The sequence below is a fragment of the Salvelinus sp. IW2-2015 genome, linkage group LG26 (assembly GCF_002910315.2).
Source record: "Salvelinus sp. IW2-2015 linkage group LG26, ASM291031v2, whole genome shotgun sequence".
Taxonomy (NCBI): Eukaryota; Metazoa; Chordata; class Actinopteri; order Salmoniformes; family Salmonidae; genus Salvelinus; species Salvelinus sp. IW2-2015.
This window is the reverse complement of record NC_036866.1, coordinates 16,706,884-16,734,298: the sequence shown is the minus strand read 5'-3', so window position 1 is coordinate 16,734,298 and position 27,415 is coordinate 16,706,884. Positions and strand designations below refer to the sequence as shown.

Genomic DNA, 27,415 nt, shown 5'->3' with positions numbered 1-27,415 from the left:
CTGTCATGAAAGGAGAAAAGGAAGAGGCTGTCCTAGACAGACCATGAAGCTTTATACTAAAATCCTTTATACACAGAGTTCCGTTGACACAGCACAGAGCACGTGTTTCTGTGTCAGCATCGTGTCTTTGCGCTTCAGGAGCGACAGACAGGATCATAAACATTACATCGGAGAAGAAAAAAAAAACAAGGAGAGACACAGACACCAAGCAAAAAGCCGTGTCCCCACAGGAGCGAGCAATGTCAAGTTTAAAGAAAAGATATTCGAATTCGTCAGCCGAACGGGATGTGGAAGACAAGGAGGTTACGGAGAAGATGCTCTCTCCAGTCGGAGGAGAGAATGGAAACTCAAGCCGGATGGGAAGCCCGGATAAGGTACCCGGGGAAGAGAAGGTTGTCCTAGAAAGAACCATTACCCTGGTGAATGGCGTAGCTATCATAGTGGGTACCATCATCGGCTCGGGTATCTTTGTGACCCCGACTGGAGTGGTGAAGGAAGCCGGGTCCGTCGGACTGTCCCTTGTCGTTTGGGCAGTGTGTGGCGTGTTTTCAACCATAGGTGCACTGTGTTATGCTGAGCTGGGCACCACTATTTCCAAATCAGGTGGAGACTATGCTTACATCCTTGAAGTGTATGGTTCCCTGCCGGCTTTCCTGAAACTGTGGATCGAGTTGCTCATCATCCGCCCGTCATCGCAGTACATTGTCGCGTACGTCTTCGCTACCTACCTTCTCAAGCCAATCTTCCCTGACTGCCCTGTACCCGAGAATGGAGCGAAGCTGATCGCCTGTCTTTGCATCTGTAAGTAGCCATTCTGATTCAATTTACTATTCGCAAACTCAGTGCTACTATATCAGGTGGTTGATACACACGTTGCATCCTCCTTTACGCATGGCGCCACGTCAGGATTTCGTAGTATGCAAATGTATCTTCCAACAGACACTGTTTTATAAAAGTATTTTTAATGAAACTTAATTTTGTAATTTCCTGGACTATGTTGATATATGGTGCCAAAATCTTGAAAACAGGTAGCCTAGGCCTACTCACTGCGACACTGTTCTATTGGCAGTGCGCACGCCACTCACCCAAACGGAAACTCTGTAGGCTAGGTCTACTGTAGTTGAATGGAACTGTTGAAAAAATAGCGCGTTATTTCATCATCTTTGGTTGGTAGAGGTCGGCGTTTTGGCAGCATTACCCAGGCGCCATATGGTCTGATCACACTCACATGGACATTTTATTTCTCTCCAGATAATTAATAATTAAAATTAAAATAAGGAAAATAATGTAAATACAATACAAATATAAAACATCATCTACAATAAATGATTGTTTCCCCATAATATGCAAATAACATTAATTCAGTTACACATCTTGCGCACAGTATTCTCATGGACCCTTATTGCGCGGGGTATAAACGACAGTAATTATAAAATAAAAGAAAGGCGTGTGATGTGACTCACTATGTTCAATATCAGTATGATGAAGGGATGTATTAAGTTTTGACACTATACTTTATCACTTTGTTGATATCATATGCTCTGGTATACAAATAAGCAATCTTGTATTCTCCAACGAACCAATTTGGACAGCTTATAGGCCTACACATTCAGTAAGAGTTGTTCTATAAATGCTTTTGTGAGTCAGGTGGCACTGTGAAGTTCAACACGTAGATGATCCAGTCTGAACTGTATGATGTTGTAGTTTCCAACAGGCCAATATTCTACATAGTTTAGCGCATAAAACGCATTTGTAGTCTGTGTTTATTTTATGCCTGCTACGGAAGAGGCAGAATAATGCACGATCGTGAGGGGATAGAGAGAGCAGCTGTTGCTTCGCGAGGTACAGTATCTCTACCTGAAAATACATGATCTAAGTGATTAATAGTTGGCATTCAGCGGTCATAAAAGCAGGCCTTATTTACTTTGGAGTACTACAAAATAGTGATTTTTGTCAAACTGCATATGCAGCAGCTCTATAGGGATGAGATGACTTGGAATGAAATAAGAAAGTCATCAAATAAAACAAATGTAATACACACAACAACTGAAATATTTGATTAAAGTAAAGTAATGTGAATAATGATGGTTAATAAGTGATAAGCAGCGGTGAGCAGTCACTACCATCATGGGACTTTGTTTTATTGTTGCATTCTGTGTTACAGCATTCAACCCATATAATAGAAACCTATAATCGAACCAAAACCGAACAGACCTTAAAAAGCACTTATCGCTCAGCACTACTGTTGTGCAGTGTTGGATAGTAGTTAGCCAGTTGGGATTATGGGTGGATTAGTTTGAGCTCTGCATTAATTAGCCAACAAATCAAAAACATTCTCACATTGTGGAGATTGCTAGTTATCTCAAGCAGACTTTTCTTTCTGTGCTCCAATTCCATCTCTCTGTTACAGACTTTTGCCCCTTTTGTACCCATCTCTCTTGTAGCATACATTTCTCTGTTGGGAGTATGAATCAGTGGAGGCTGCTGAGGGGAGGACGGCTCATAATGAAGGCTGGAATGGAGTAGAATGGATGGAATGGAGTGAATGGTATCGAACACATGAAAACCATGTGGTTGATACCATTCCATTGACTCCATTCCAGCCATTATTATGAGCCGTTCTCCCCTCAGTAGCCTCCACTGGTATGAATGCCTGATTAAGGTGCAGGAATGTGTGTGTGAACGTCATATGGTATAGTGCCTGCTCTAGTCTCTAATCCCTTTTCTGAGCGTGTAATCCCCAACAGTGACCACATGATACAGACTGAGATAGAGTGGCAGCCAAGCCAGGGCACATATATAGATTAGAGATAGGGTTGAAGCCAAGATGTTGTTGGTCTAGACTCTAGAGTTGACATGGTCAATCAGGATAGCTAAGCTTCTATTATCCACAATACTGTTCCATGCAGTTTTGCTAATCCATTGAGTTGTGCTAGGCTAGGATGTTTGTCTGACCGTCTGTGTTATTGTTCCAGTGATTGATTTGGTGTTTAGTAGTTATTAGGTCGCCGTGCTTTAGTTTAATGTATAGTTCCACAGTAGTGAGGTTTAACACAGTGGCCCCCTGGCTGGCTCTGTCTGGCTTCTTTAGCGGGTTGTGGGTTGAAACCTCAGGTTCAGTCCATGTCATTTGTTTGGGAGGCTGAGACTGAAGCCTTTTTGCCTTGGTAGTCCCTTTACTCTGATCCCAGTGGCAGAAGGTCTGCTCTCTCATTCTCACTCTGTGTGAGTGTGTGTTTTCATGTCTGTGTGTGTGCCATTCTACCCAATCTATACTGTACTCCCACACAGGCCCTCTTTGTTCTGTTTGGTTCCCCATTGTTGCCCAGGCTGATTTTATTTATGTTTTTTTGAAGTGTTCGTTAGTTAATCTTTTTTAATGGGGAGTCAGAGGGACAGGGGGAGGGCCTTGATTTTATTCCAACAAGAATCTGTTTACTGGGTCTCTGAACTATTCCACCCTCTGTGCCACATGACACACCTCACAGCGGTCCAGCGCACTGATCATTTACATTTTAGTTATTTAGCAGACGCTCTTGTACAGAGTGACTTACAGGAGCAATTAGGGTGAAGTGCCTTGCTCAAGGGCACCTCAACATATTTTTCATCTAGTCGGCTCTGGGGGTTCGAACCAGCGACCTTTCGGTTTACTGGCCCAACACTCTTAAACGCTAGGCTACCTGCCGCCCGATCACATATATCATGTGGGCTGGGTGCTGGGGTTTCCCAACCCTAGCCTCAGGGTCCCGCTGTGCGTGCTGAGGGGATGCTACGCGAACATTTAGTACCTTCAGCAGGATTTATTGGGCTTACTGAGCTTAGAAAAGGTTGGAGAATTTGTAAAGATTTTATTTAGCTCATTCATGTAGACAGTAATAAAAAGGCATAACTCTCACACACTGTCTCTTTCTCTGTCTTTCCCCAGTGCTGTTGACTGCTATAAACTGCTACAGTGTGAAGGCAGCCACGCGGGTCCAGGATGCCTTTGCAGCTGCCAAGCTCTTTGCCTTGGGCCTCATCATCATTATTGGTTTTGTGAAGATTGGCAAAGGTAAGATACAGCCACACAAAATCACTAAAACACTCATCATAATGCACTTTACAGGAGGAGGTACACAGTGAAAACTAAACAGACAAGCCATAAAGTGCCATGCGACGGGAAAGGAAGTGGTCATTTGTAGCTCAGTTGGTAGAGCATGGCGCTTGTAACGCAAGGGTAGTCCGATTCCTGCTTCGGATAAAAGTGTCTGCTAAATGGCATATATTGTTATATATTATAAGTCAGGCCCAATAACGATGTGTCAGGTGATCCAGTGCAGGAAGTTGGCGTGGCCTTCATTGCCAATAAGGTGTTTCCCCATATATGGAGGGTGTCCCCAAGAGAGTGAAGTAACTGGCTTAGCCCAGGGCCCAGTTTTTCTAAAGTTATCTATCCGGAAATCGGCTATCGGATAGGATTAAATGTATAGAAATAGAATGTAAAGAACATGAGTCCCCATTCAAGTCAATGATTCATCCGTTCTATTCATTCTATTGTTATGCATTTAATCCTATCTGATAGGTAACTTTTAAAAAACTGGGAGCTGGCAAATAGAAGTCTTCTTCCTGTTGACTAGCAGGATCAAGCATTATCATGATTGATTTTATTTCAGTTTCATATGAGCTTATAAAACACTATATCTTGAAGAATCATGTGCACAATTTTTTATTTATTTTTTTAAATACAATTGACATGCATGCAAAATAATCATAGCAACATTATAGCAATCATAGCAACATTATACAAAATGGTAGCTGTAAAAAAAAATTATGAGCAGTATCAAATACGCCCTATAATTTCTAGACGCACAAAGGCAGCTTCATATCTCAGCAGCTTAAACATGAGTCAGTCTTTGAGAGCACAGGATGCTGCTGCTATCACAGAACCAGGAAAAACACCTCATGTTGCACTAAGTAAGAACAGAATGGATAAAAGAAATGGCAAACAAATAATCAATATTATACCCATCCTGTTCCCAACTCAAGGGTCCCAACTGGGGTCCTAAGGAAAGTTATCTTCATAAGATTATGATCATTAACTTTTAGCGATATAAGTCAAACAGACATCACCATTCAATCCACTAGTGTTTTGGTTCAATTAAGATGTTCAGCCCAAATGAGAGGCATAAAAAACAACGTTATCATGTTCCAACAGTAAAACACTACTCCATTGTCCTGTGGGAGGAAGGAGAGCTGAGGGCCAGTCAGTACTGATTGAGAGATCAGTGTGGACTGATTCAGTGCCCAGACTGGGCTTATGGGCCACCTTGAAGGAAAACAAACAAGTCTTCCAGTCAGACTGATTTAATGTTATGTAAAAGTAATTATGTTAGAATAATAGGTACTGTTGAAGTGCAAGGAATTGCACTTTTTAAAACCTTTGTCCTGGAGATGCTCGAGATTTTGTAACCTGATGTTTTACTGTAGCAAGTTAGCAAATGAGAATTCCTTTACAGAAGTGTGTGGTTAGTGCATGGGAGCAAATGAGTGATTCAAGCTTAACTAAACAGCTTCCAGAGAGGTGCCACCCTACTTACCAGAGGCATGCCCCCCCKCCCCCCCCCCTTCAGRGTACCAKSACTGCAATGTTTAAGATGCATACATTTGCAATGCTGCTCAGGGAACTGTTTCTGAGACTGCTAACCTTTCCCAGGTAACCCTGTGGCCTTAGAGGCCAGATACCCTCTGTTGGGTGAATATGTGTAGTCATGGCCTGCTGTGTAACCATGGCTGGTCCTGTTCTTTCCTGTTGGCCTCCTTGTTATCACATCTCTTTCCCTTCTCCTGGTTGTATATTTGGATGCATTTGAAGTTGAGCTGGCACATGAAGTTAAGGGTGAAGTGTATGAGAGAGAATTTCTTTGCAGGCCAGAGCACTGGGAAAAAACTGGTTTAATCAACGTTGTTTTCATGTCATTTCAACCCAAGAAATCAATGTGATGACGTTAAATCAACGATGAAAACTCATTGGATTTGTAAAAAGTCAATGTAAGGGCATTTTGTGTTCTTTTTCACCCAACTTTGAACCTAAATCCAACGGCATGGTGAAATGTTTTGTTGATTTCGCATTGAATTCACATTAGTTGACATCTCAACCGAATGTAAATCAAAACTAGATGTTGAACTGACATCCTTGTCCAGTGGGGGAGCTCTTGCTTAAAGCACCAGACTAGATTGAATCAACCGTAACATTGGTGGTGGACTTTTAGCTATTTTTGTCAGACACTATAATACGGCTAGGTAGATTTAATACTATCAATCATTCAGAGTTAAATATGGTTCCCCGGCTCTCTATCTTCTGTCTTCAACAGCAGCCCCACTCTCCTCCCCTCCATCTGCATGGTCCTGTCTGACTCTGCCAGTGGTCACAGACAGATGAATGGCAGGCTCTAAGGGGGAAAAATATATTTAAATAAAGAAGAGCTATGGGTGTCTGTGTCTGCAGGGTCAATATGTTAGTGCTGGGTGGGAGTGGAAGTTGGTGAGGGGCTTATGTCAGATGGGCGTTTTCTCACAATGCATTTGTAAATTAATCTCTTGTAGGCCCCAATGATCATTGGTTACTGTCTGCTTTTCACAAAAAGTTTCACAAAAAACAGCAACTTTAAACACTTAATTGTTTCTTGTTCATTCTTACACGGACTGATCTTTCTAATAGAGGACATTTTTGATGAAGGTTTTACTTGCAATGATCATGGTAGTGGTTGTCTTTACTTGAATGAACTTGTTGTAAGTCCCTATGTGTCAGAGCATCTGCTAAATTACTTAAGTGTGTCTATATCTGTATTTCTTTGTCTGTCGGGATGTGTGCGTGTGATAGTTTTATTGCCCTGTGACAAACTCAGTGTTGTGAAATAGCATGTATCGAATTATCACGGTCCTCCTGCTGCCAGCTCATGGCTGTGGTATGGAGGAGGCTCTTCCAGAGCTGGACTGCTCTGGTCTGGTCTTGTCTTATCTGGGTGGGACGCCACTGGGTTGGAGAGATACATCTAACGACAGAGGTCAAATGAACGCTCCTCTTGTCCTTTTTCTCTTTTCCTGACAGAGACATGCTCACTTCAGTGCATTTTAAACCACCTGTTGTCTATACTGGGCAGTCACCTAGGGTAAACGGATTAAGTATAAGATTCTGGGTCATTCCTTCATTTGGCAATAGGCTCAAGCAGGTTAATGGCAACACAATTGTTAAAAACTAATCTGATTAGGCTACTGCAATAGTCCAGTTCCTTTTCAATCAAAAGTGTTTTTGTTTGTCTTTTGGAGCCAGTCAGGAGGCTCTGTAGGGACATTCCTTGTCTGCGTGTCTTTAATGTGTATTTTTCATGTGTACATCTCGGTCTCAGTGCATCTCCCCTTGGCTGCTTATGAAATAGGCAGCACTGCAATAGTTTTGCCATCACATTTCTTTCTGCTGGCTCAGTTGAAGGAACGGTAGTCAGTATTGTAACGGGATCTCTTAATGGTTTATTTACAACCTGACCCAGCTGCTCATTGTGCTGCTGTGACCAACTTTAACCCCTCCCCAAATACAACACACATACGCCCACTTCCTGGCGGGTAGGAGCGATGGGCCAGTAACCAAAAGATTGCTGGATCGAATCCCCGAGTTGACAAGGTAAAAATCTGTTGTTCTGCCCCTGAGCAAGGCAGTTAACCCACTGTTCACCAGGTGCCGATGACGTGGATGTTGATTAAGGCAGCCCCCCGCACCTCTCTGATTCAGAGCGGTTGGGTTAAATGCAGAAGACACATTTCAGTTGAATGCATTCAGTTGTAAAACTGACTAGGTATCAAATCATAATCAAATTCCCACAGTCTCCCTGTAGCTAATCACGTAACTGCCAATCGTATCTACCTGTCAAGCCACTCCGACATTGCTCGTCCTAATATTTATATATTTCTTAATTCCATTATTTTACTTTTAGATTTGTGTGTACTGTTGTGAATTGTTGGATACTACTGCACTTTTGTAGTTAGGAACACAAGCATTTCGCTACACCCGCAATAACATCTGCTAAATAAACTCAGTAAAAAAAGAAACTTCCCTTTTTCAGGACCCTGTCTTTCAAAGATAATTTGTAAAAATCCAAATAACTTCACAGATCTTCATTGTAAAGGGTTTAAACAATGTTTCCCATTGAACCATAAACAGTTAATGAACATGCACTTGTGGAACGGTCGTTAAGACACTAACAGCTTACAGACTGTAGGCAATTAAGGTCAGTTATGAAAACTTAGGAAACGAAAGAGGCCTTCCTTCTGACTCTGAAAAACACTAAAAGAAAGATGCCCAGGGTCCCTGCTCATCTGCGTGAACGTGCCTTAGGTATGCTGCAAGGAGGCATGAGGACTGCAGATGTGGCAAGGGCAATAAATTGCAACATCTGTACTGTGAGACGCCTAAGACAGCGCTACAGGGAGACAGGACGGACAGGACGGGGTTTGTAGATCGTCCTCGCAGTGGCAGACCACGTGTAGCAACACCTGCACATGATTGGTACATCCGAACATCACACCTGCGGGACAGGTACATGATGGCAACAACAACTGCCCAAGTTACACCAGGAACGCACAATCCCTCCATCAGTGTTCAGACTCAGCAATAGGCTGAGAGAGGCTGGACTGAGGGCTTGTAGGCCTGTTGTAAGGCAGGTCCTCACCAGACATCACTGGCAACAACGTCGCCTATGGGCACAAATCCACTGTCGCTGGACCAGACAGGACTGGCAAAAAGTGCACTTCACTGACGAGTCGCGGTTTTGTCTCACCAGGGGTGATGGTCGGATTCGCGTTTATCGTCGAAGGAATGAGCGTTACACCGAGGCGGTGTGTCACAGCATCATCGGACTGAGCTTGTTGTCATTGCAGGCAATCTCAATGCTGTGCGTTACAGGGAAGACATCCTCCTCCCTCACGTGGTACCCTTCCTGCAGGCTCATTCTGACATGACCCTCCAGCATGACAATGCCACCAGCCATACTGTTCGTTCTGTGCATAATTTCCTGCAAGACAGGAATGTCAGTGTTCTGCCATGGCCAGCGAAGAGCCCAGACCTCAATCCCATTGAGCACGTCTGGGACCTATTGAATCGGAGTGTGAGGGCTAGGGCCATTCCCCCCAGAAATGTCTGGGAACTTGCAGGTGCCTTGGTGGAAGAGTGGGGTAACATCTCACACCAAGAACTGGCAAATCTGGTGCAGTCCATGAGGAGGAGATGCACTGCAGTACTTAATGCAGCTGGTGGCCACACCAGATACTGACTGTTACTTTTGATTTTGACCCTCCCTTTGTTCAGGGACACATTATTCCATTTCTGTTAMTCACATGTCTGTGGAACTTYTTCAGTTTATGTCTCAGTTGTTGAATCTTGTTATGTTCATACAAATATTTACACATGTTAAGTTTGCTGAAAATAAACGCAGTTGACAGTGAAGTGACGTTTCTTTTTTTGCTGAGTATGTGACCAATAAAAAGTTGCTGTTAACTATCCACTGATATTGTATTAAGAAGTTTTAAACTATTAGGCCACTGTTTTATCTTGACCAAATAATAGCTGGCTCCAAATTAGGAGAACCTAGTGCTGTGGGCCAAGCCAGTATCTCTCTTGACAAAGAAAACAAAGAAAAGGATTCCAATGTTAGCCTTATCTGAGTGGGGTTTGTAGATGTACCTTTTCTAGTGATAAAGATGGGGGCAAATAGTGAAAAACCATTTGGCAGTATGTCCAACCGGATTCACAACCGCAGACCATGCGTAACCACACCAGCCCAGGACCACATCCAGCTTCTTCACCTTTGGGATCGTCCGAGACTGTGGGTTTGCACAACCAAAGAATTTCTTCACAAACTGTCAGAAACCAGGGACCTGACCTGACTGCAGTTCTGCATCATAAACGACTTCAGTGGGAAAATGCTCATCTTCGATGGCCGCTGGCACCCTGGAGAACCGTGCTCTTCACGTATGAATCCCGGTTTCAACTGTACCAGGCAGACGGCGTGTATAGCATCGTGTGGCAAGCGGTTTGCTGATGTCAACGATGTGAACAGAGTGCCCCATGGTGGGGGTATGGTATAGGCAGGCAGGCAGGCATAAGCTACAGACAACGAACTCAATTGTGAATTTTGGTGCCATCCTTGACGATGCCTACTTCCTGCCATGGAGAGAGGAACGCCATGGGCATAAGGATTGTACCAAACTTTCTAACCTGCAACTCGGGACACCTGCATTTCACTATGGAACATGACGAGGGAGGTCTGAACTTCCTGGATGTACACGTCCACAAAACAGGTGTAGACATTGACCACAGTACCCCTCACCCTGAGGACCAACCTGTATAGTCTACCACACTCTCATTTGCACCACCAGCTGAATAGCGTTTTCTTCCTAATTGTCTTCCCCACGCCCTTTATGAACTTGTCCAATCCCTTGTTCTGATTATTCTGCTGAAGGCCATTGAAGGCCGAAAAGTTTATTTTAACCTTGCTTAAATAAAACAATGAATTCTTAATGGTGAGCGAGCGTTGAGCATTTTCCATTTCAATTATGAATACATTATTTGCACCTTGACTCACGCTGGTAAGAAGTGGAGGCCGCGCAACCAATATATTTGTGTCATAGAGTTTCAGTGGACTAGCTGACGTTGCAGAACTTTGGGAAGACCCTTACCATGTTGGGACGTCATGCAGGCTTTAGGCTTAGAGTTGGGGGACAATAAAGGTGGTAGGTCATGGTCCTACACGAAGAGGGACATGGGGGTTCTCACGGCCCAGTGTTTGTCCTGGTTAAGCATGGGCCCCTGTCTGAAACAACACTCTGGGAATTGTTTGTTCACAGAATGTCTGGCTCTTTGGGCCAGCTAGTACTGTTGGAATGTCCATCCCTGGTGTGTTCCCTCAGGCATACGCTTCACGTTTACCTTTTTTTAACAGGTAGCCCCCTGAGTTGTGGAATCAGTGAAATCCCCATTACTGTTGACGGTAGGGGATTAAAGTAGAGGTCGACAGATACCGATTATTGGAGGACAAAAAAAAAGCCGATACCGATTAATCAGACGATTTTTCTATATATATATTTATTTGTAATAATGAGAATTACAACAATACTGAATGAACACTTTTATTTTAACTTAATATAATATGTAAAATCAATTTAGTCTCAAATAAATAATGAAACATGTTCAATTTGGTTTAAATAATGCAAAAACACAGTGTTGGAGAAGAAAGTAAAAGTGCAATATGTGCCATGTAAAAAAGCCAACGTTTAAGTTCCTTGCTCAGAACATGAGAACATATGAAAGCTGGTGGTTCCTTTTAACATGAGTCTTCAATATTCCCAGTTAAGAAGTTGTAGTTATTATAGGACTATTTCTCTCTACCATTTGTATTTCATACACCTTTGACTATTGGATGTTCTTATAGGCACTATAGTATTGCCAGCCTAATCTCGGGAGTTGATAGGCTTGAAGTCATGTGCTTCAAGCATTGCGAAGAGCTGCTGGCAAACGCAGGAAAGTGCTGTTTGAATGAAAGCTTACGAGCCTGCTGCTGCCTACCACCGCTCAGTCAGACTGCTCTATCAAATCATAGACTTAATTATAACACACAGAAATACGAGCCTTTGGTCTTTAATATGGTCAAATCCAGAAAAGATCATTTTGAAAACAAAACGTTTATTCTTTCAGTGAAATACAGAAAAGTTCCGTATTTTAACGGGTGGCAACCCTAAGTCTAAAGGACTATTTATGACAAAACCTTCTATTATGACACAACCTTCAATGTTATGTCATAATTATTTAAAATTCTGGCAAATTTAGGAAGAAATGGTCTTCACACAGTTCGCAATGAGCCAGGCGGCCCAAACAGCTGCATATACCCTGACTCTGCTTGCACTGAACGCAATTTCCCTAGTTAATATTGCCTGCTAACATTAATTTATTTTAACTAAATATGCAGGTTTAAAAAAATATATATTTGTGTATTGATTTTAAGAAAGGCATTGATGTTTATGGTTAGGTACATTGGTGCAATGATTGTTCTTCTTTCACGTACAGTGGGGAGAAGAAGTATTTGATACACTGCCGATTTTGCAGTTTTTCCTACTTACAAAGCATGTAGAGGTCTGTAATTTRTATCATAGGTACACTTCAACTGTGAGAGACGGAATCTAAAACAAAAATCCAGAAAATCACATTGTATGATTTTTAAGTAATTAATTTGCATGTTATTGCATGACATAAGTATTGATACATCAGAAAAGCAAAACTTGGTACAGAAACCTTTGTTTGCAATTACAGAGATCATACGTTTCCTGTAGTTCTTGACCAGGTTTGCACACACTGCAGCAGGGATTTTGCCCACCCTCCATACAGACCTTCTCCAATCCTTTAGGTTTCGGGGCTGTCGCTGGGCAATACAGGACTTTCAGCTCCCTCCAAAGATTTTCTATTGGTTCAGGTCTGGAGACTGGCTAGGCCACTCCAGGACCTTGAGATGCTCTTCTTACGGAGCCACTCCTTAGTTGCCCTGGCTGTGTGGTTCGGGTCGTTGTCATGCTGGAAGACCCAGCCACAACCCATCTTCAATGCTCTTGATGAGGAGGAGGGTTGTTGGCCAAATCTCGCGATACATGGCCCCATCCATCCTCCCCTCAATACGGTGCCAGTCGTCCTGTCCCCTTTTCAGAAAAGATCCCCCAAAGAATGATGGTTCCACCTCCACGCTTCACGGTTGGTGGTGTTCTTGGGGTTGTACTCATCCTTCTTCTTCCTCCAAACACGGCGAGTGGAGTTTAGACCAAAAACTCTATTTTTGTCTCATCAGACCACATGACCTTCTCCCATTCCTCCTCTGGATCATCCAGATGGTCATTTGCAAACTTCAGACGGGCCTGTACGTTGCTGGCTTGAGCAGGGGGACCTTGCAGGGCGCTGCAGGATTTTTAATCCATGACGCGTAGTGTGTACTAATGCGTTTTCTTTGAGACTGTGGTCCCAGCTCTCTTCAGGTCATGACCAGGTCCTGCCGTGTAGTTCTGGGCTGATCCCTCACCTTCCTCATGATCATTGATGCCCCACGAGGTGAGATCTTGCATGGAGCCCCAGACAGGGTGATTGACCGTCATCTTGAAACTTCTTCCATTTTCTAATAATTGCGCCAACAGTTGTTGCCTTCTCACCAAGCTGCTTGCCTATTGTCCTGTAGCCCATCCCAGCCTTGTGCAGGTCTACAATTTTATCCCTGATGTCCTTACACAGCTCTCTGGTCTTGGCCATTGTGGAGAGGTTGGAATCTGTTTGATTGAGTATGTGGACAGGTGTCTTTTATACAGGTAACGAGTTCAAACAGGTGCAGTTAATACAGGTAATGAGTGGAGAACAGGAGGCTTCTTAAAGACAAACTAACAGGTCTGTGAGAGCCGAATTCTTACTGGTTGTAGGTGATCAAATACTTATGTCATGCAATAAAATGCAAATTAATTACTTAAAAATCATACAATGTGATTTTCTGGATTTTGTTTTAGATTCCGTCTCTCACAGTTGAAGTGTACCTATGATAAAAATTACAGACCTCTACATGCTCTGTAAGTAGGAAAACCTGCAAAATCGGCAGTGTATCAAATACTTGTTCTCCCCACTGTATGCGCATTTGTTAAATCATCACCCGTTTGGCGAAGTAGGCTGTGATTCGATGATAAATTAACAGGCACCGCATTGATTAAATGCAATGCCGGACAAGCTAGTTAAACTAGTAATATCATCAACCATGTGTAGTTTAACTAGTGATTATGTTAAGATTGATTGTTTTTTTATAAGATAAGTTTAATGCTAGCTAGCAACTTACGAGTGCAGCAAGGAGCCAAGGTAACAGGTGGTCAGCCTGCCACGCAGTCTCCTCGTGGAATGCAATCGGCCATAATCGGCATACAAAAATGCAGATTACGATTGTTATGAAAACTTGAAATCTGACCAAATTAAAATCGGCCAACCTCTAGATTAAATTTTAAACCACGCATGCTCACAGCCTTTTGAACAAGCTCTAAATTATATTAGTGATATTTTGTCTGCGTACATATATCTAGCCCTGCACTATTTGAACGGTTTCAAGTTGGTCATGGTGCATTTGTTATCTAGTGTTTTATCATTCCAGGACCCTGCTCTGACACAATTTATAGGGATACTGATTCTGTCCACTTTGTGTTCAATGATTCAGTCAACTTTGGTCTTAACTTTCCAACTCCCTTTCTCTCCTTCCAGGTGACACAGTGAACCTCCTACCAGAAAATTCTTTCAAGAATTCAAATTACGACTTTGGGAACATTGGTCTGGCCCTGTACAGTGGTCTGTTTGCGTATGGGGGCTGGTAAGTACAGAGAACTAGAACTTGACTGACATCCAGGACTATTGAACACTAGGCCAGCATTGTCCATTCTAATCCCATTGTAAACACCCTCTTAGAGTTCTTAAGTCAGTCCTCCTAAGTGAATTGAAAAGTCTGTTCAGACTAATCCCCATGCCTGGTGTTCACTCCCTCTTTCCCCGTCCCGCTTTCTCCTCACTAGCTCCCATCCAATTGGCAACATTTGCATGCAAATATTCTAAAATCTGCATAAATGAAATATGCAAATTCTTCCACAAGTGGTGTGTTTCCACTGAACTTGAATCTAATGTTCAATGTGTTTCCATTTGTATTTTCAACTCTACCGATAGTTTTAAATAGCAAATGCGCCTTGGTCTTGGCACAAAGCTCCAGTCTACATGAACTTATTTTAATTTAACTAGGCAAGTAAGTTAAGAACAAATTATTATTTACAATGACGGCATAGGAACAGCAGGTTAACTGCCTTGTTCAGGTGCAGAACGACAGATTTTTACTTCGTCAGCTTGGGGATTCGATCTAGCAACCTTTCGGGTACTGGCCCAATGCTCTAACCACTAGGCTACCTGCCGCCCCTGTAGCCTGATGGATAAGAGCGAGAATATTTTTATTTATCAAAATGGCAGTCAAGCATTGATCATCATGTCATCAGAATAAGACCCTTGATATGTTATTGGAAAGGAGCATCAAGCTCATATCTTGCACTTTCACCACCCTGTAAAGGTCATTACTTGTATAATCTGCATCCTACTTTAAACTGCATGGTTTCCCAAGTCGTAGTGGGAGGAACACACACCATGTCATCGTGTGGTTTCAAGTTGACTTCGATATGGTAGCGTTTACATCAATATTTGCGCATAAAGGCATTTCCACCGCCATTTCTCGCATAATTCATTTTACAGACAAAGATCCCACTATGTCAAATGAACAAATTATCTGCTGGCATTTACCAAATTGTACCAAAAATTCCTGTTTCCATCACAGCTTTACTTGCATAAAAACTGTGGATGGAAACTTGGTTACAGTCTCACTCTTTACTCCCGCCTGGTCTTTTTACCACTTATGTTTTGTTCATCTATGGTATATGAAAGCAATGATTTAATATCCTCTCACCCTCAATGAAATCACAGCGTGTCTACGTTACAATAGATTTACAGTGTTCTGTTCTGATTGTGTATCTAAACCATGTCTTCTTTATCTTGCAGGAATTACTTGAACTTTGTTACAGAAGAAATGATTGAACCTTACAAGTGAGTGTCCAAACTGTTCCATGGCTGCTGTCCAAACACTTAAAAGATACACCCTTGTCCACTTACCCTCGCCTTATGCCCTTGGGGGAATCCCCGTCACCATTTTGGAGGGTGGTCCAAATGATTAGCCAAGCAAGGGAAGTTTAACGTAAGACCCTCAGCCCTCGTTTTTAGTCGGCTTTGCGAGTGTACAATTATGTTCACGCCGGGCCTGAAACTCCCCATTATTCAAACCACGACAATTGTACATACGCTAAGAAAAGTCTGCGAAAACTTAATGGAGAAGTCAACAAAAACGAATGCAAATAAGTTAGACATTTAGCTACTACGTAAAAAGTAAATGTGTTTTGGAAATTGTAGAAATACATTTTTCCTTTTTCAGAAGTTCCAGCTAGGCAGGCTAATGTTAGTTAGCAAATTAATTTGCTAGCTATCATACAGCAGGCGTATATTAATAATTATATATTTAATATAAGTAGACATTGTCACAGGCCGGCTCATAGCCTGTGGCAAAAAATGAGGGGACACGAACAGGTATAGGCCAATCAAAAAGGTTCTTTATTATAAACCAAAAACTATTAACTTTAAACAAAGAAAAAGGAATGAGGTGTGAAAGTATCATAATGTAGGGTGTATGTAAAGTGCAGGGATGCGTGAATCTGTGTGTGTGAATATGACTGCGTGAAAACTATGTAAAACTACAAAGGAACAAACAAAACAGGATCATACCTGGAGGAGCAGAGAGAGAGACAAAAGTGGTTAGTGAAGCAGCTTAAATACCCTGAGCACAGGTGGCTCCAATCACTAACAACCCTCCTCTGCCTGCAGGAGGAACCCCCCCTGCAATGCAGAGGGGCCGTGACAACATGCACTCATAATTGACTGTAGCGCATATAAAGCACCCACAAGCTACCAGTGGCTGAAAACACAATCATTGCGGGATGATTGTGTGGTCCACTTAAAAATAATTCCTTCCTCCCTTGCCCTGCAAGTGTATACTCGTCAGACGTCATGATACATCATCAGACAGACAGTGACAACTTAATTTGAGGGCTGAGGGGATAGGGTGTGTCTTTTAAGTGTTTGGACCGCAGCCCATGTTCCTTGTAACATACTATAGGTCAAGAATGACTACCTATTCATTTTGAAAAGAATTACTGGTACATGCATGTTTTATGTTAACACGATTCCTGTGTCAGCCCGTTTCAAAGTTAGAATTACTTCAGATTTTCTTCCGACGTAGGTAAACAAAGGAAGTATTGTCAGAGGTGGCGTGTTAAACTCTATAACTCACTTCCCCCCCCACACCCACAGGAACCTGCCTCGTGCTATCATCATCTCCCTGCCCATCGTCACTGTGGTGTACGTACTGACTAACCTGGCCTACTTCACCACTCTGAGTCCAGAAGAGATGCTCAGCTCTGAGGCTGTGGCTGTGGTGAGTTCTCCCCCATACTGAACCGGCCTGTATTAGTCTCTCGTGACGGATTTATGGTGTCGAGATTAGCCTGTACATACAGTACAGAACCGTCTGTCTCCACTGGTACACACTCAATATCAGGTTACGTACATCACTGTATGTCTCAGTACACACAGCCCAGTGACTGGTAGACAGACTTTGTTTGCTGATATTGTTTGTGTTTCTGTCCTTCAGGACTTTGGAAACTACCACCTGGGCCCCATGGCTTGGATCATCCCTGTGTTTGTGGGACTGTCCTGTTTCGGCTCTGTTAATGGCTCTCTCTTTACATCATCCAGGTAACTCACAAACACACACACACTTACACCAGTGGAGGCTGGTGGGAGGAGCTATAGGAGGATGGGCTCAGTGTAATGTCTGGAATGGAATTAATGGAACGGTATAAAAAGTATAAAGCCATGTTTGACTCCATTCCAGACATTACGATGAGCGCGTCCTCCTATAGCTCCTCCCACCAAACTCCTCTGACTTACACTAATTAATTCACACACCAACTCCAATGCTATATACAAGTATGCTCTTTTGGTTTGTGTGTATGTATAAATACTATAACCCCTGTTCTCTTTGTCAGGTTGTTCTTTGTGGGCTCAAGAGAAGGCCACCTCCCCAGTCTGCTGTCCATGATCCACCCCGACCTGCTGACCCCTCTGCCGTCACTCATCTTCACAGTACGTAACCTCTCTCTGACCAGGTGCTTCTCAAAACTGCACCACCATCGAGGGCTCTCATCATTCAATATGCTAAGTAAAACATAATATTGGAACTTGTAGTCAAACATTGAGCCTGAGGATTGAAGCTCAGTATTATGGTCATTATTAGCAATTTTTCATGCCTGTCGACAATAGTCACTGCTGTGTGCTACGTTCACAAATCTCTCTCTCATACTTCCCTCACAGTGCCTCATGACGCTGCTGTACGCCTTCTCCAACGACATCTTCTCTGTCATCAACTTCTTCAGTTTCTTCAACTGGCTCTGTATTGCCATGGCGATAATCGGCATGATGTGGCTGCGCTACAAGAAACCTGAGCTGGAACGACCAATTAAGGTGAGAATATGTGTAATGTCTCTAACCTGTTTTCAACTGATCAGGCACCAAGGAGAGAGAGCTCTTTGTTTGCGGCTGATGCACGTTCATTTTCAAAAACTGTCACACTGGCGTTTTCCAGTCCTAATGCCAGGTTCAGCAGTTTACTTGTCTAACATCGGCTCACTTGCGCTGATGTGGGAGGGGTGGCAATATTTGAAGTATGTCCTTAAAAACACGTGCAAAAGTGAGAATTTCATGCAGCGATAATGGGAAGTTAAGACCCACAAAATGCAGGTCTTAACGGTAACTCAGTTGATAATGGCATGGATGGTGAGAGCGGAACAGAGGCCTATCCAGACATGACACACAGTGCCCATGGAGAGAGGAAACTGTTGGTTTCCTCTCATTTTGTTTAATATGATTAAAAAACAAGAATGCCTACCCTCCCCTTGATCAAGGCTGGTTTAGCAGCATCGCATAGGTGTGTCTTTTAATGCTGGCCATTAACCAGGTAGCCTATGAATAAAGGGCTTTTAAATGGTCTACTGAGAGTCCTTTGAAATATATATATATATATATWTTTTTTTTCTTCGTGTTTTCATTATTCACATACAGTGGGGAGAACAAGTATTTGATACACTGACGATTTTGCAGGTTTTCCTACTTACAAAGCATGTAGAGGTCTGTCATTTTTTATCATAGGTACACTTCAACTGTGAGAGACGGAATCTAAAACTAAAATCCAGAAAATCACATTGTATGATTTAAGTAATTAATTAGCATTTTATTGCATGACATAAGTATTTGATCACCTACCAACCAGTAAGAATTCCGACTCTCACAGACCTGTTAGTTTTTCTTTAAGAAGCCCTCCTGTTCTCCACTCATTACCTGTATTAACTGCACCTGTTTGAACTCGTTACCTGTATAAAAGACACCTGTCCACACACTCAATCAAACAGACTCCAACCTCTCCACAATGGCCAAGACCAGAGAGCTGTGTAAGGACATCAGGGATAAAATTGTAGACCTGCACAAGGCTGGGATGGGCTACAGGACAATAGGCAAGCAGCTTGGTGAGAAGGCAACAACTGTTGGCGCAATTATTAGAAAATGGAAGAGGTTCAAGATGACGGTCAATCACACTCGCCCTAGGACCTGTCTCTTATACACATCTAGATGTGTATAAGAGACAGGGCCTGGTCAATGACCTGAAGAGAGCTGGGACCACAGTCTCAAAGAAAACCATTAGTAACACACTACGCCGTCATGGATTAAAATCCTGCAGCGCACGCAAGGTCCCCCTGCTTAAGCCAGTGCATGTCCAGGCCTGTCTGAAGTTTGCCAATGACCATCTGGATGATCCAGAGGAGGAATGGGAGAAGGTCATGTGTACTGATGGCGCAAAAGCCATGACAGGGAGACATAGTGGAGTGGTAATGTGCGTGCAAGCAGTTGCTCCCGACGCCACTTGGGTACACTGCAGCATCCACCGAGAGGCTCTTGCTGCCAAGGGAATGCCTGACAGCTTGAAAGACGTTTTGGACACTACAGTGAAAATGGCTAAATTTGTTAAAGCATGCAATGATATAGGCAGCGACCATGTAACACTTTTACAACATACCGAAGTGCGGTGGTTATCAAGGGGCAAAGTATTGACACGTTTTTTTGAATTGAGAGACGAGCTTAAAGTTTTATTTACTGACCATCATTTTCACTTGTCTGACCACTTGCATGATGACAGGTTTCTCACACGACTGACCTGTCTGGGTGATGTTTTTTCTCGCCTGAATGATCTGAGTCTAGGATGACAGGGACTCTACTTAACTATATTCAATGTGCGGGACAAAATTGAGGCTGTGAAGAAGTCTGCATTAACAAGGACAACACACAGGTCTTTCCATCATTGTATGATTTTTTGTGTGTAAATGAACTCAAGCTTATGGACAATGTCAAATGTGATATAGCGAAGCACCTGTGTGAGTTGAGTGCGCAATTACACAGGTACTTCCCGAAACGGATGACACAAACAAATGGATTCTTTATCCCTTTCATGCCCTGCCTCCAGTCCACTTACCGATATCTGAACAAGAGAGCCTCATCGAACTTGCAACAAGCGGTTCTGTGAAAATGGAATTTAATCAGAAGCCACTGCCAGATTTCTGGATTGGGCTGCGCTCCGAGTATCCTGCCTTGGCAAATCGTGCTGTTAAGACACTGATGCCCTTTGCAACCACGTAGCTATGTTAGAGTGGATTATCGGCCTTCAATAGCATGAAAACTGAATACAGGCACAGACTGTGCGTGGAAAAAGACAGACTCTCACCAATACAACCCAACATTGCAGAGTTATGTGCATCCTTTCAAGCACACCCTTCTCGTTAACTTGTGGTGAGTTATTCACAATGTTTGATGAACAAATAAGGTTTTCTATGTAAGATGGTTAAATAAAGAGCAAAACTATTGATTATTATTATATTATTTGTTCCCTAGTCCTATAAGAGCTCTTTGTCACTTCCCACTAGCTGGGTTGTGACACACTCACACTCATTCTTATGTTTAATAAATGTATCGTATGACCCTGGTGCGAGAGGGGGTACGCAGCTGGAGGTTGAATGTTTGTAGGGGTACGGGACTATAAAAAGTTTGAGAACCAATGCTCTAGCCTATGTTTAACAATGTATTTCCAAATGGAAGCAATTCAATTAGAAAAATGTAGACTGCAAAAATGTTCAACATATTTAGCAAATATGGGGCAGGCTATTTAACGGACTAAGCTATAGCAGAATAATATTCGTAAATACATTACTTGAAGCAACCACATATTTAGCCATGGAGCACGCTCCGATTGGCCAGTGAGGGGCCATGCGTCGACACACCCACAACTTGTTTATTCATCAAAACCTACAGCGCGACTGCCAACAGTAAGATTTACCATTGCAAGGGAAGGGGGATGCCTAGTCAGTTGCACATCTGAATTCATTCAACCAAAATGTGTCTTCCGCATTTAACCCAACCCCTCCGAATCAGAGCAGTGCGGGGGGCTGCCTTAATCGATGTCCATGTCATCGTCACCCAATAGAGCCCAGAGAGAGAGAGGGAGGACGATAGAAGAAAGAAAAGAAGGAGCTTGAACTGGTTACTTGGCGGCGTAGATCGCAGTGTGACCTGCCATTGGCATGAGCTGCTGGCTAGAGAAGGTAGAGCAGCATGTGCACTGACAGTCGCCCTAGGACTGTTGGACACACAGAGACCCTTTGTGTGACTGTGGGTCCTCTGCCTGCCCCCAAAATGGACCTATAATGGCCTGAACCCATCTGTCTGGTTGACATGGCGATGTGTTAATGAGAGGAGTGGCCGAGAGAGGCAGTGAAGTGAAAGAGGCCAGCGCTGCACAGTTCAGATCTCTCTCGATCTCTATCTATCACAGATAAATCTGTCCTGTGTGTTTGTGTTGGGACAGGGTTTGGGACAGATGACCCCACAGTGGCTCTGTGCCACAATAAAGGAGGGGCTGGAGGGGTTCTTCAACATTGACCATTCAACTCTCTGCCTTTGAATATCTCGCTCTCATATACCCGCTTGCTGGTACTCATTTAGTTAGTTAGTGTGGATCAACATCAGACTGCATTTGGCAGCCTCTGAAAATGTCAGTTATTGGTCCAATGCTCCACATTCAGCTGGATGTGAGTCAGTGTTCTGATCGGAGTTTGACTATAGTGCACAAACACTCCCCTTCCCTCTCTACTCAGCATTTCACATCTAACCCTCCTCAGAGTTTTAACCTTTAGCATTTACCTCAGTAAGACTGATGAGAGAAGCCCATTTGCTATATACAGTCGTATGAAAAAGTTTGGGCACCCCTGACAATTTCCATGATTTCCATTTATAAATAATTGGGTGTTTGGATCAGCAATTTCATTTTGATCTATCAAATAACTGATGGACACAGTAATATTTCAGTAGTGAAATTAGGTTTATTGGATTAACAGAAAATGTGCAATATGCATCAAAACAAAATTAGACAGGTGCATAAATTTGGGCACCCCAATAGAAAAAATCACATCAATATTTGTTAGAGCCTCCTTTTGCTAAAATAACAGCCTCTAGATGCTTCCCATAGCCTCTAATGAGTGTCTGGATTCTGGATGAGTTTTCGGACCATTCCTCCTTACAAAACATCTCCAGTTCAGTTAGGTTTGATGGTTGCCGAGCATGGACAGCCGCTTCAAATCATCCACAGATTCTCAATGATATTCAGGTCTGGGGACTGGGATGGCCATTCCAGAACATTGTACTTGTTCCTCTGCATAAATGCCCGGGTAGATTTTGAGCAGTGTTTTGGGTCGTTGTCTTGTTGAAACATCCAGCGCCAGCGTAACTTCAACTTTGTGACTGATTCTTCAACATTATTCCAAGAATCTGCTGATATTGAGTGGAATCCATGCGACCCTCAACTTTAACAAGATTCCCAGTACCGGCACTGGCCACACAGCCCCACAGCATGGAACCCCACCAAATTTTACTGTGGGTAGCAAGTGTTTTTCTTGGAACGCTGTGTTCTTTTGCCGCCATGCATAACGTCCCTTGTTATGACCAAATAACTAAATCTTTGTTTCATCAGTCCACAGCACCTTATTCAAAATGAAGCTGGCTTGTCCAAATGTGCGTTTGCATACCTCAAGCGACTCCGTTTGTGGCGTGTGTGCAGAAAAGGCTTCTTCTGCATCACTCTCCCATACAGCTTCTCCTTGTGCAAAAGTGCGCTGAATTGTTGAACGATGCACAGTGACACCATCTGCAGCAAGATGATGTTGTAGGTCTTTGGAGGTGGTCTGTGGGCTCTCCGATATTTTTACTTGGCCTGCCACTTCTGGCCTTAACAAGAACTGGTCCTGTGGTCTTCATTTCCTCACTATGTTCCTCACAGTGGACACTGACAGCTTAAATCTCTGCAATAGCTTTTTGTAGCTTCCCTCTAACCATAATGTTGAACAATCTTTGTTTTCAGGTCATTTGAGAGTTGTTTTGAGGCCCGATGTTGCCACTCTTCAGAGGAGAGTCAAAGAGAACAACAACTTGCAATTGGCCACCTAAATACCTTTTTCCATGATTGGATGCATTGTTATGAAGTTCAAGGCTTAATGAGCTCACCAAACCAATTGTGTGTTCCAATTAATCAGTGCTAAGTAGTTACAGGTATTCAAATCAACAGAATGACAAGGGTGCCCACATTTTTGCATATCCTATTTTTCACATCTGATTTAATTTCATACAACTTAATATTGCTACACTAAACATCTTTGTCTGGACAATACCCCAGTACTCAGCTTTTATTAGAAAATGAATGGCATGCCACTGTGATCATTTTCTGTGACGACAGAGTAAATTATTATGCAGCCTCAGAGGGGTGCCCAAACTTTTTCATACGACTGTATTATCTTCTACTTTTAAAATATTGTATTTTAAATATTCTATTTAGTAGATGAAGATGCTTTGCGAATTACTGTCATACAATTTCACAATATTTTCCTATTTTAATTCCCTCAAGATGGGTTTAGTTTGAATCCAGTCATTCTCTGTGTGTTTTGTTAACGGTAGTGTCAGTGTGTCTGTCTGTCCTGGTTTATTTATTCAGTGTCACATTTAAATGTTTCCCCCAGGTGAATATCCTGCTGCCTATCAGCTTTGTCCTGGCTTGTATGTTCCTTATCGTGGTGTCCATCTGGAAAACACCTGTGGAGTGTGCCATTGGCTTTGGCATCATTGCCACTGGAGTGCCAGTCTACTACATTGGCGTTTGCTGGCAAAACAAGCCCAAATGGCTCCTTCAGTTTATCTGTAAGTTTCCGTTATGAATTGCTTCAATGCACTCTCTGGACCTATCTGCATGATTGTAGTCTGTTTCTGATTATACAGTGATTGTGACTTACGGTGTGTTTCTCTCTCCAGTCTCTTCCACGGCGCTTTGCCAGAAGCTGATTGGGGTGGTACCACAGGAATCCTGAAGAGGAGCTAAAGCGACGAAGCCCCTCGACATACAACCCCAGTGACCACTTTTCTACCCCTCACCCCTGGAGGCACCTGCTCCCAGTCTACACCCTCACTCAGCCCCCATCAATGTTTTTAGGTCTAATCATTCCTTCTGATCTCCTAGTGTTCTAGTGCAGGAGGGCCATGCTGCTAGACTGCTGTGCCCAGCACGGTCCCCCTCCACCCTGCTCATACTGTAGCTGTTGGGATACCTTCAGACAGGTTTTCACTGCAAACGTTGTTTCATTCTTCTTGATTTAGTTGATTTAGTATTTTTGAATGTCTTTCTACCGAACCACGGCTCACAAGTGTTGTATTTATGAGGATTATGTTACTTCTGTTTGCAGAGAAATGTCCTCTCGTTCAAACTATTCTTTTACTGAAGGTTTGGCATCCCTGTGTTCATGTAGTTGCAATCTGTGCTTTCAGTCAATTGTGATAGACATGTGTGGCCTGGCTTGGTGCTACTTCCTGGTAGGCCAAAGCTAGAATTGTTGTTCAGATTTCCAAGGTAGACTCACTGTTTCACAGTAGTTCTGCCATTTACCCAGTTAGTGAGTCAACTGCTTCCCAGAAGGGTGTCATGTCTGTTTGTTGCCATGGCTTCTATTTCAGCAGCTTACAGGCTGTTGAACGCAGACATTATGTGTTGTAGTCTGGGTTTGTTTTTTTGTATGATTTTGTTTTCAGCTTTTTTGGGGAAAGGTTTAATGTATCTGTAAAGGATAGTGAAATATACATTTGATTATACTAGTGCCTCTGATAAAGCCAAGGCTATTCAGTTCCCTGACTACAGACACACTTGAACTCATCTGAGCCCAGAGAAGCTGACGACTGAGGGTAGACAGGGAAATGGACGTGTAACAGTGACTGGAGCGTCAGTGTTATAATTCTTATATGATAGCACCCCTCCCCATCTACGGCAGAATAGACTGACTCACTGCACCTTGTGCACCATCTTGTAAATCCCTGCTTTGGCCGTTATTTTTTAAATCTTTGTAGATATGAATTTCTACTTTCATGAGGTAGATGCAGTGGAGCTTTTTTTTAATGCTGTCAATTAACTTTTTTTTGTATATCCAAGGACGTCTTAGTTTCCCGTGAGATTTCTGGTTCACAAATAGACCATGCGTGGGACATAATTATTATAATTATAGTTATTTTTACAACTATTCCGAGTATACAAATTACAGAGATCCTTTTGCTTGTGTGTAGATTTGTCATTAAATCACCAGTAGCCTTCCGACTGTACCATGTCTTACCTCAGTGGACCTATAGTATCACAGGAATATAATATAGCTGGTTGTAAGTCTTACAAATATAACATCATGTTTTTTTTAATGCTGATGTAATACAAACTTGTGAACATAATAGTTGCCTGCTTGAGCTCAATCCAGACTACATACATTACGAGCAAGGATTTAATTTGTTCTTAGATCACAATGATCTTGTGGGTATCATCAGATGCACATGGGTATTGTTGCTATTAACTACTGTTATGTCGAAGAGTTTTAAAACAGGACAGGTTGTAACAAAGGCCCCCAATAGGAGCACTGATGTCACAGTGACTACTTTTTACCTGTGACAAGTCTGGCTAATAACCTCAGAATTTTGGGTTAGAATGGGCTATTGTGGGTGTGTATATTTCTTAGAATAGGGTCACAGCTGTAAAGATGATTTCATTGTTTTAGGGTGTCTGTTTCTGTGCTTGTGTGTGTCTACTGTACATTGTCACTACTGTCAGCAACTATCAACTTCATAAAATGATTTCCACATTTAAGTGTGATGATGAGATTTGTGCGGTAAAGGTTTAATGAGGTATGGACCATGGTGTGGTTTCCCCGTCAAAAAGTGGGTAGGCACGCAGGGCATAGCAGAGCAAAGGTTAAAAACACAGTCTTTGGATACAGATGCCTCAGAGGGTGGGACAGGGGAGACGTAGGACTGGAGGTGGATGGTTGACGAGATTATTAATTCATTGTATTCTTATTTTTTTGCTGAAAAAAACTGTTCAGCGTACTGTATTAACAAAAATCATCCTGCAGAAGCTTGTTCAGACCTGTTTATTTGAATGTGTTCCTCCACATTGTAGCACAGTAAAGCTTGGTAAAGCCAATGACATGCGTTGTGCTATAGACCACGTGGTCACTGTGGTAACCATACAGCTCATGAGTCTGACCTCCCATTGGTTTCCTGGAGGATGTGTCATTGTATGTAGAACAGCAGAATAGCTTGCTAACACTCCAGCCATCAGAAGATGTTAACTAATTTAAATAATACTGTAGAAGGTTTTATTTATTTATTGTAGGAACTGTTAGTCCCCACATTTTTTACAGGGCATTTGTGAAAGTGCTTTATGAATAAATCTTGTTTTTTTTCCAAACATGTATGTATTCTCATTTTTTTTTTGTCTCCTTTATTCTGTGTTCTTATCATGTTAATAAAATATGTTTCAATGCGATCCTCTTTGTAACTGATTTTTAGATGCATTTGTCCAGACTACTTGTCTGGACAAACCCACTGGGCACAAACATCCGTTCAACATCTAGTTTTGTAGAGTTGTCAACTAACGTGACTTCAACTTCAAATCAACAAAAATATAAACCATGTCATTGGATTTAAGTTTAAAGTTGGGTAAAAAACTTTGATTCAATGTCGTCACATTGCATTTTTTTGTTAAAGTGACATGGAAACAGCATTGATTAAAATCTAATTTAAAATTGTATTTCTCACATGCGCCAAATACAACAGGTGAAACACTTACTTACAAGCCCTTAACCAACAATGCAGTTTTAAGAAAATAGAGTTAAGAAAATATTTACTAAACAAACTAAATAAAATAAAAAGTAACACAATAAAATAACAATGAGGCTATATACAGGGGGTACCAGTACAGAGTCTGTGTGGGGGTACAGGTTATTCGAAGTAATTTGTACATGTAGGTAGGGGTAAAGTGACTATGCATAGATAATAAACAGCGAGTAGCAGCAGTGTAAAAACAAGGGGGGGGGGGGGGGGGTCAATGTAAATAGTCTGGGTGGCCATGTGATTAATTGTTCAGCAGTCTTATGGCTTGGGGGTCGAAGCTTTAAGGAGCTTTTGGACCTAGACTTGGTGCTCCAGTACCACTTACCGTGCAATAGCAGAGAGAACAGTCTATGACTTGGGTGACTGGAGTCGTTTACATTTTTTTGGGCCTTCCTCTGACAC

At 42.5% G+C, this 27,415-nt stretch overlaps 1 protein-coding gene across 1 annotated transcript; it reads left to right on the top strand.

Moving 5' to 3' along the window:
* Positions 1-26,666, top strand: LOC111952507 (large neutral amino acids transporter small subunit 1). The gene is made up of 10 exons (XM_023971240.2): positions 1-801; positions 3,926-4,051; positions 14,294-14,399; positions 15,620-15,664; positions 16,979-17,102; positions 17,319-17,422; positions 17,716-17,812; positions 18,041-18,190; positions 23,836-24,013; positions 24,125-26,666. The coding sequence occupies exons 1-10, from the start codon at positions 240-242 to the stop codon at positions 24,178-24,180; spliced, it is 1,548 nt and encodes a 515-aa protein (XP_023827008.1). The 5' UTR covers positions 1-239; the 3' UTR covers positions 24,181-26,666.
* The last annotated feature ends 749 nt before the right edge of the window (positions 26,667-27,415 follow it).

Bases quoted from the DNA above. Each gene is read 5' to 3' on its own strand.
- LOC111952507 (XM_023971240.2), top strand. From the start codon at position 240: ATGTCAAGTTTAAAGAAAAGATATTCGAATTCGTCAGCCGAACGGGAT. The intron at 4,052-14,293 runs GTAAGATACAGC...CTCTCCTTCCAG, and splicing joins TTTTGTGAAGATTGGCAAAG to GTGACACAGTGAACCTCCTA. The intron at 17,423-17,715 runs GTAACTCACAAA...TCTCTTTGTCAG, and splicing joins TCTCTCTTTACATCATCCAG to GTTGTTCTTTGTGGGCTCAA.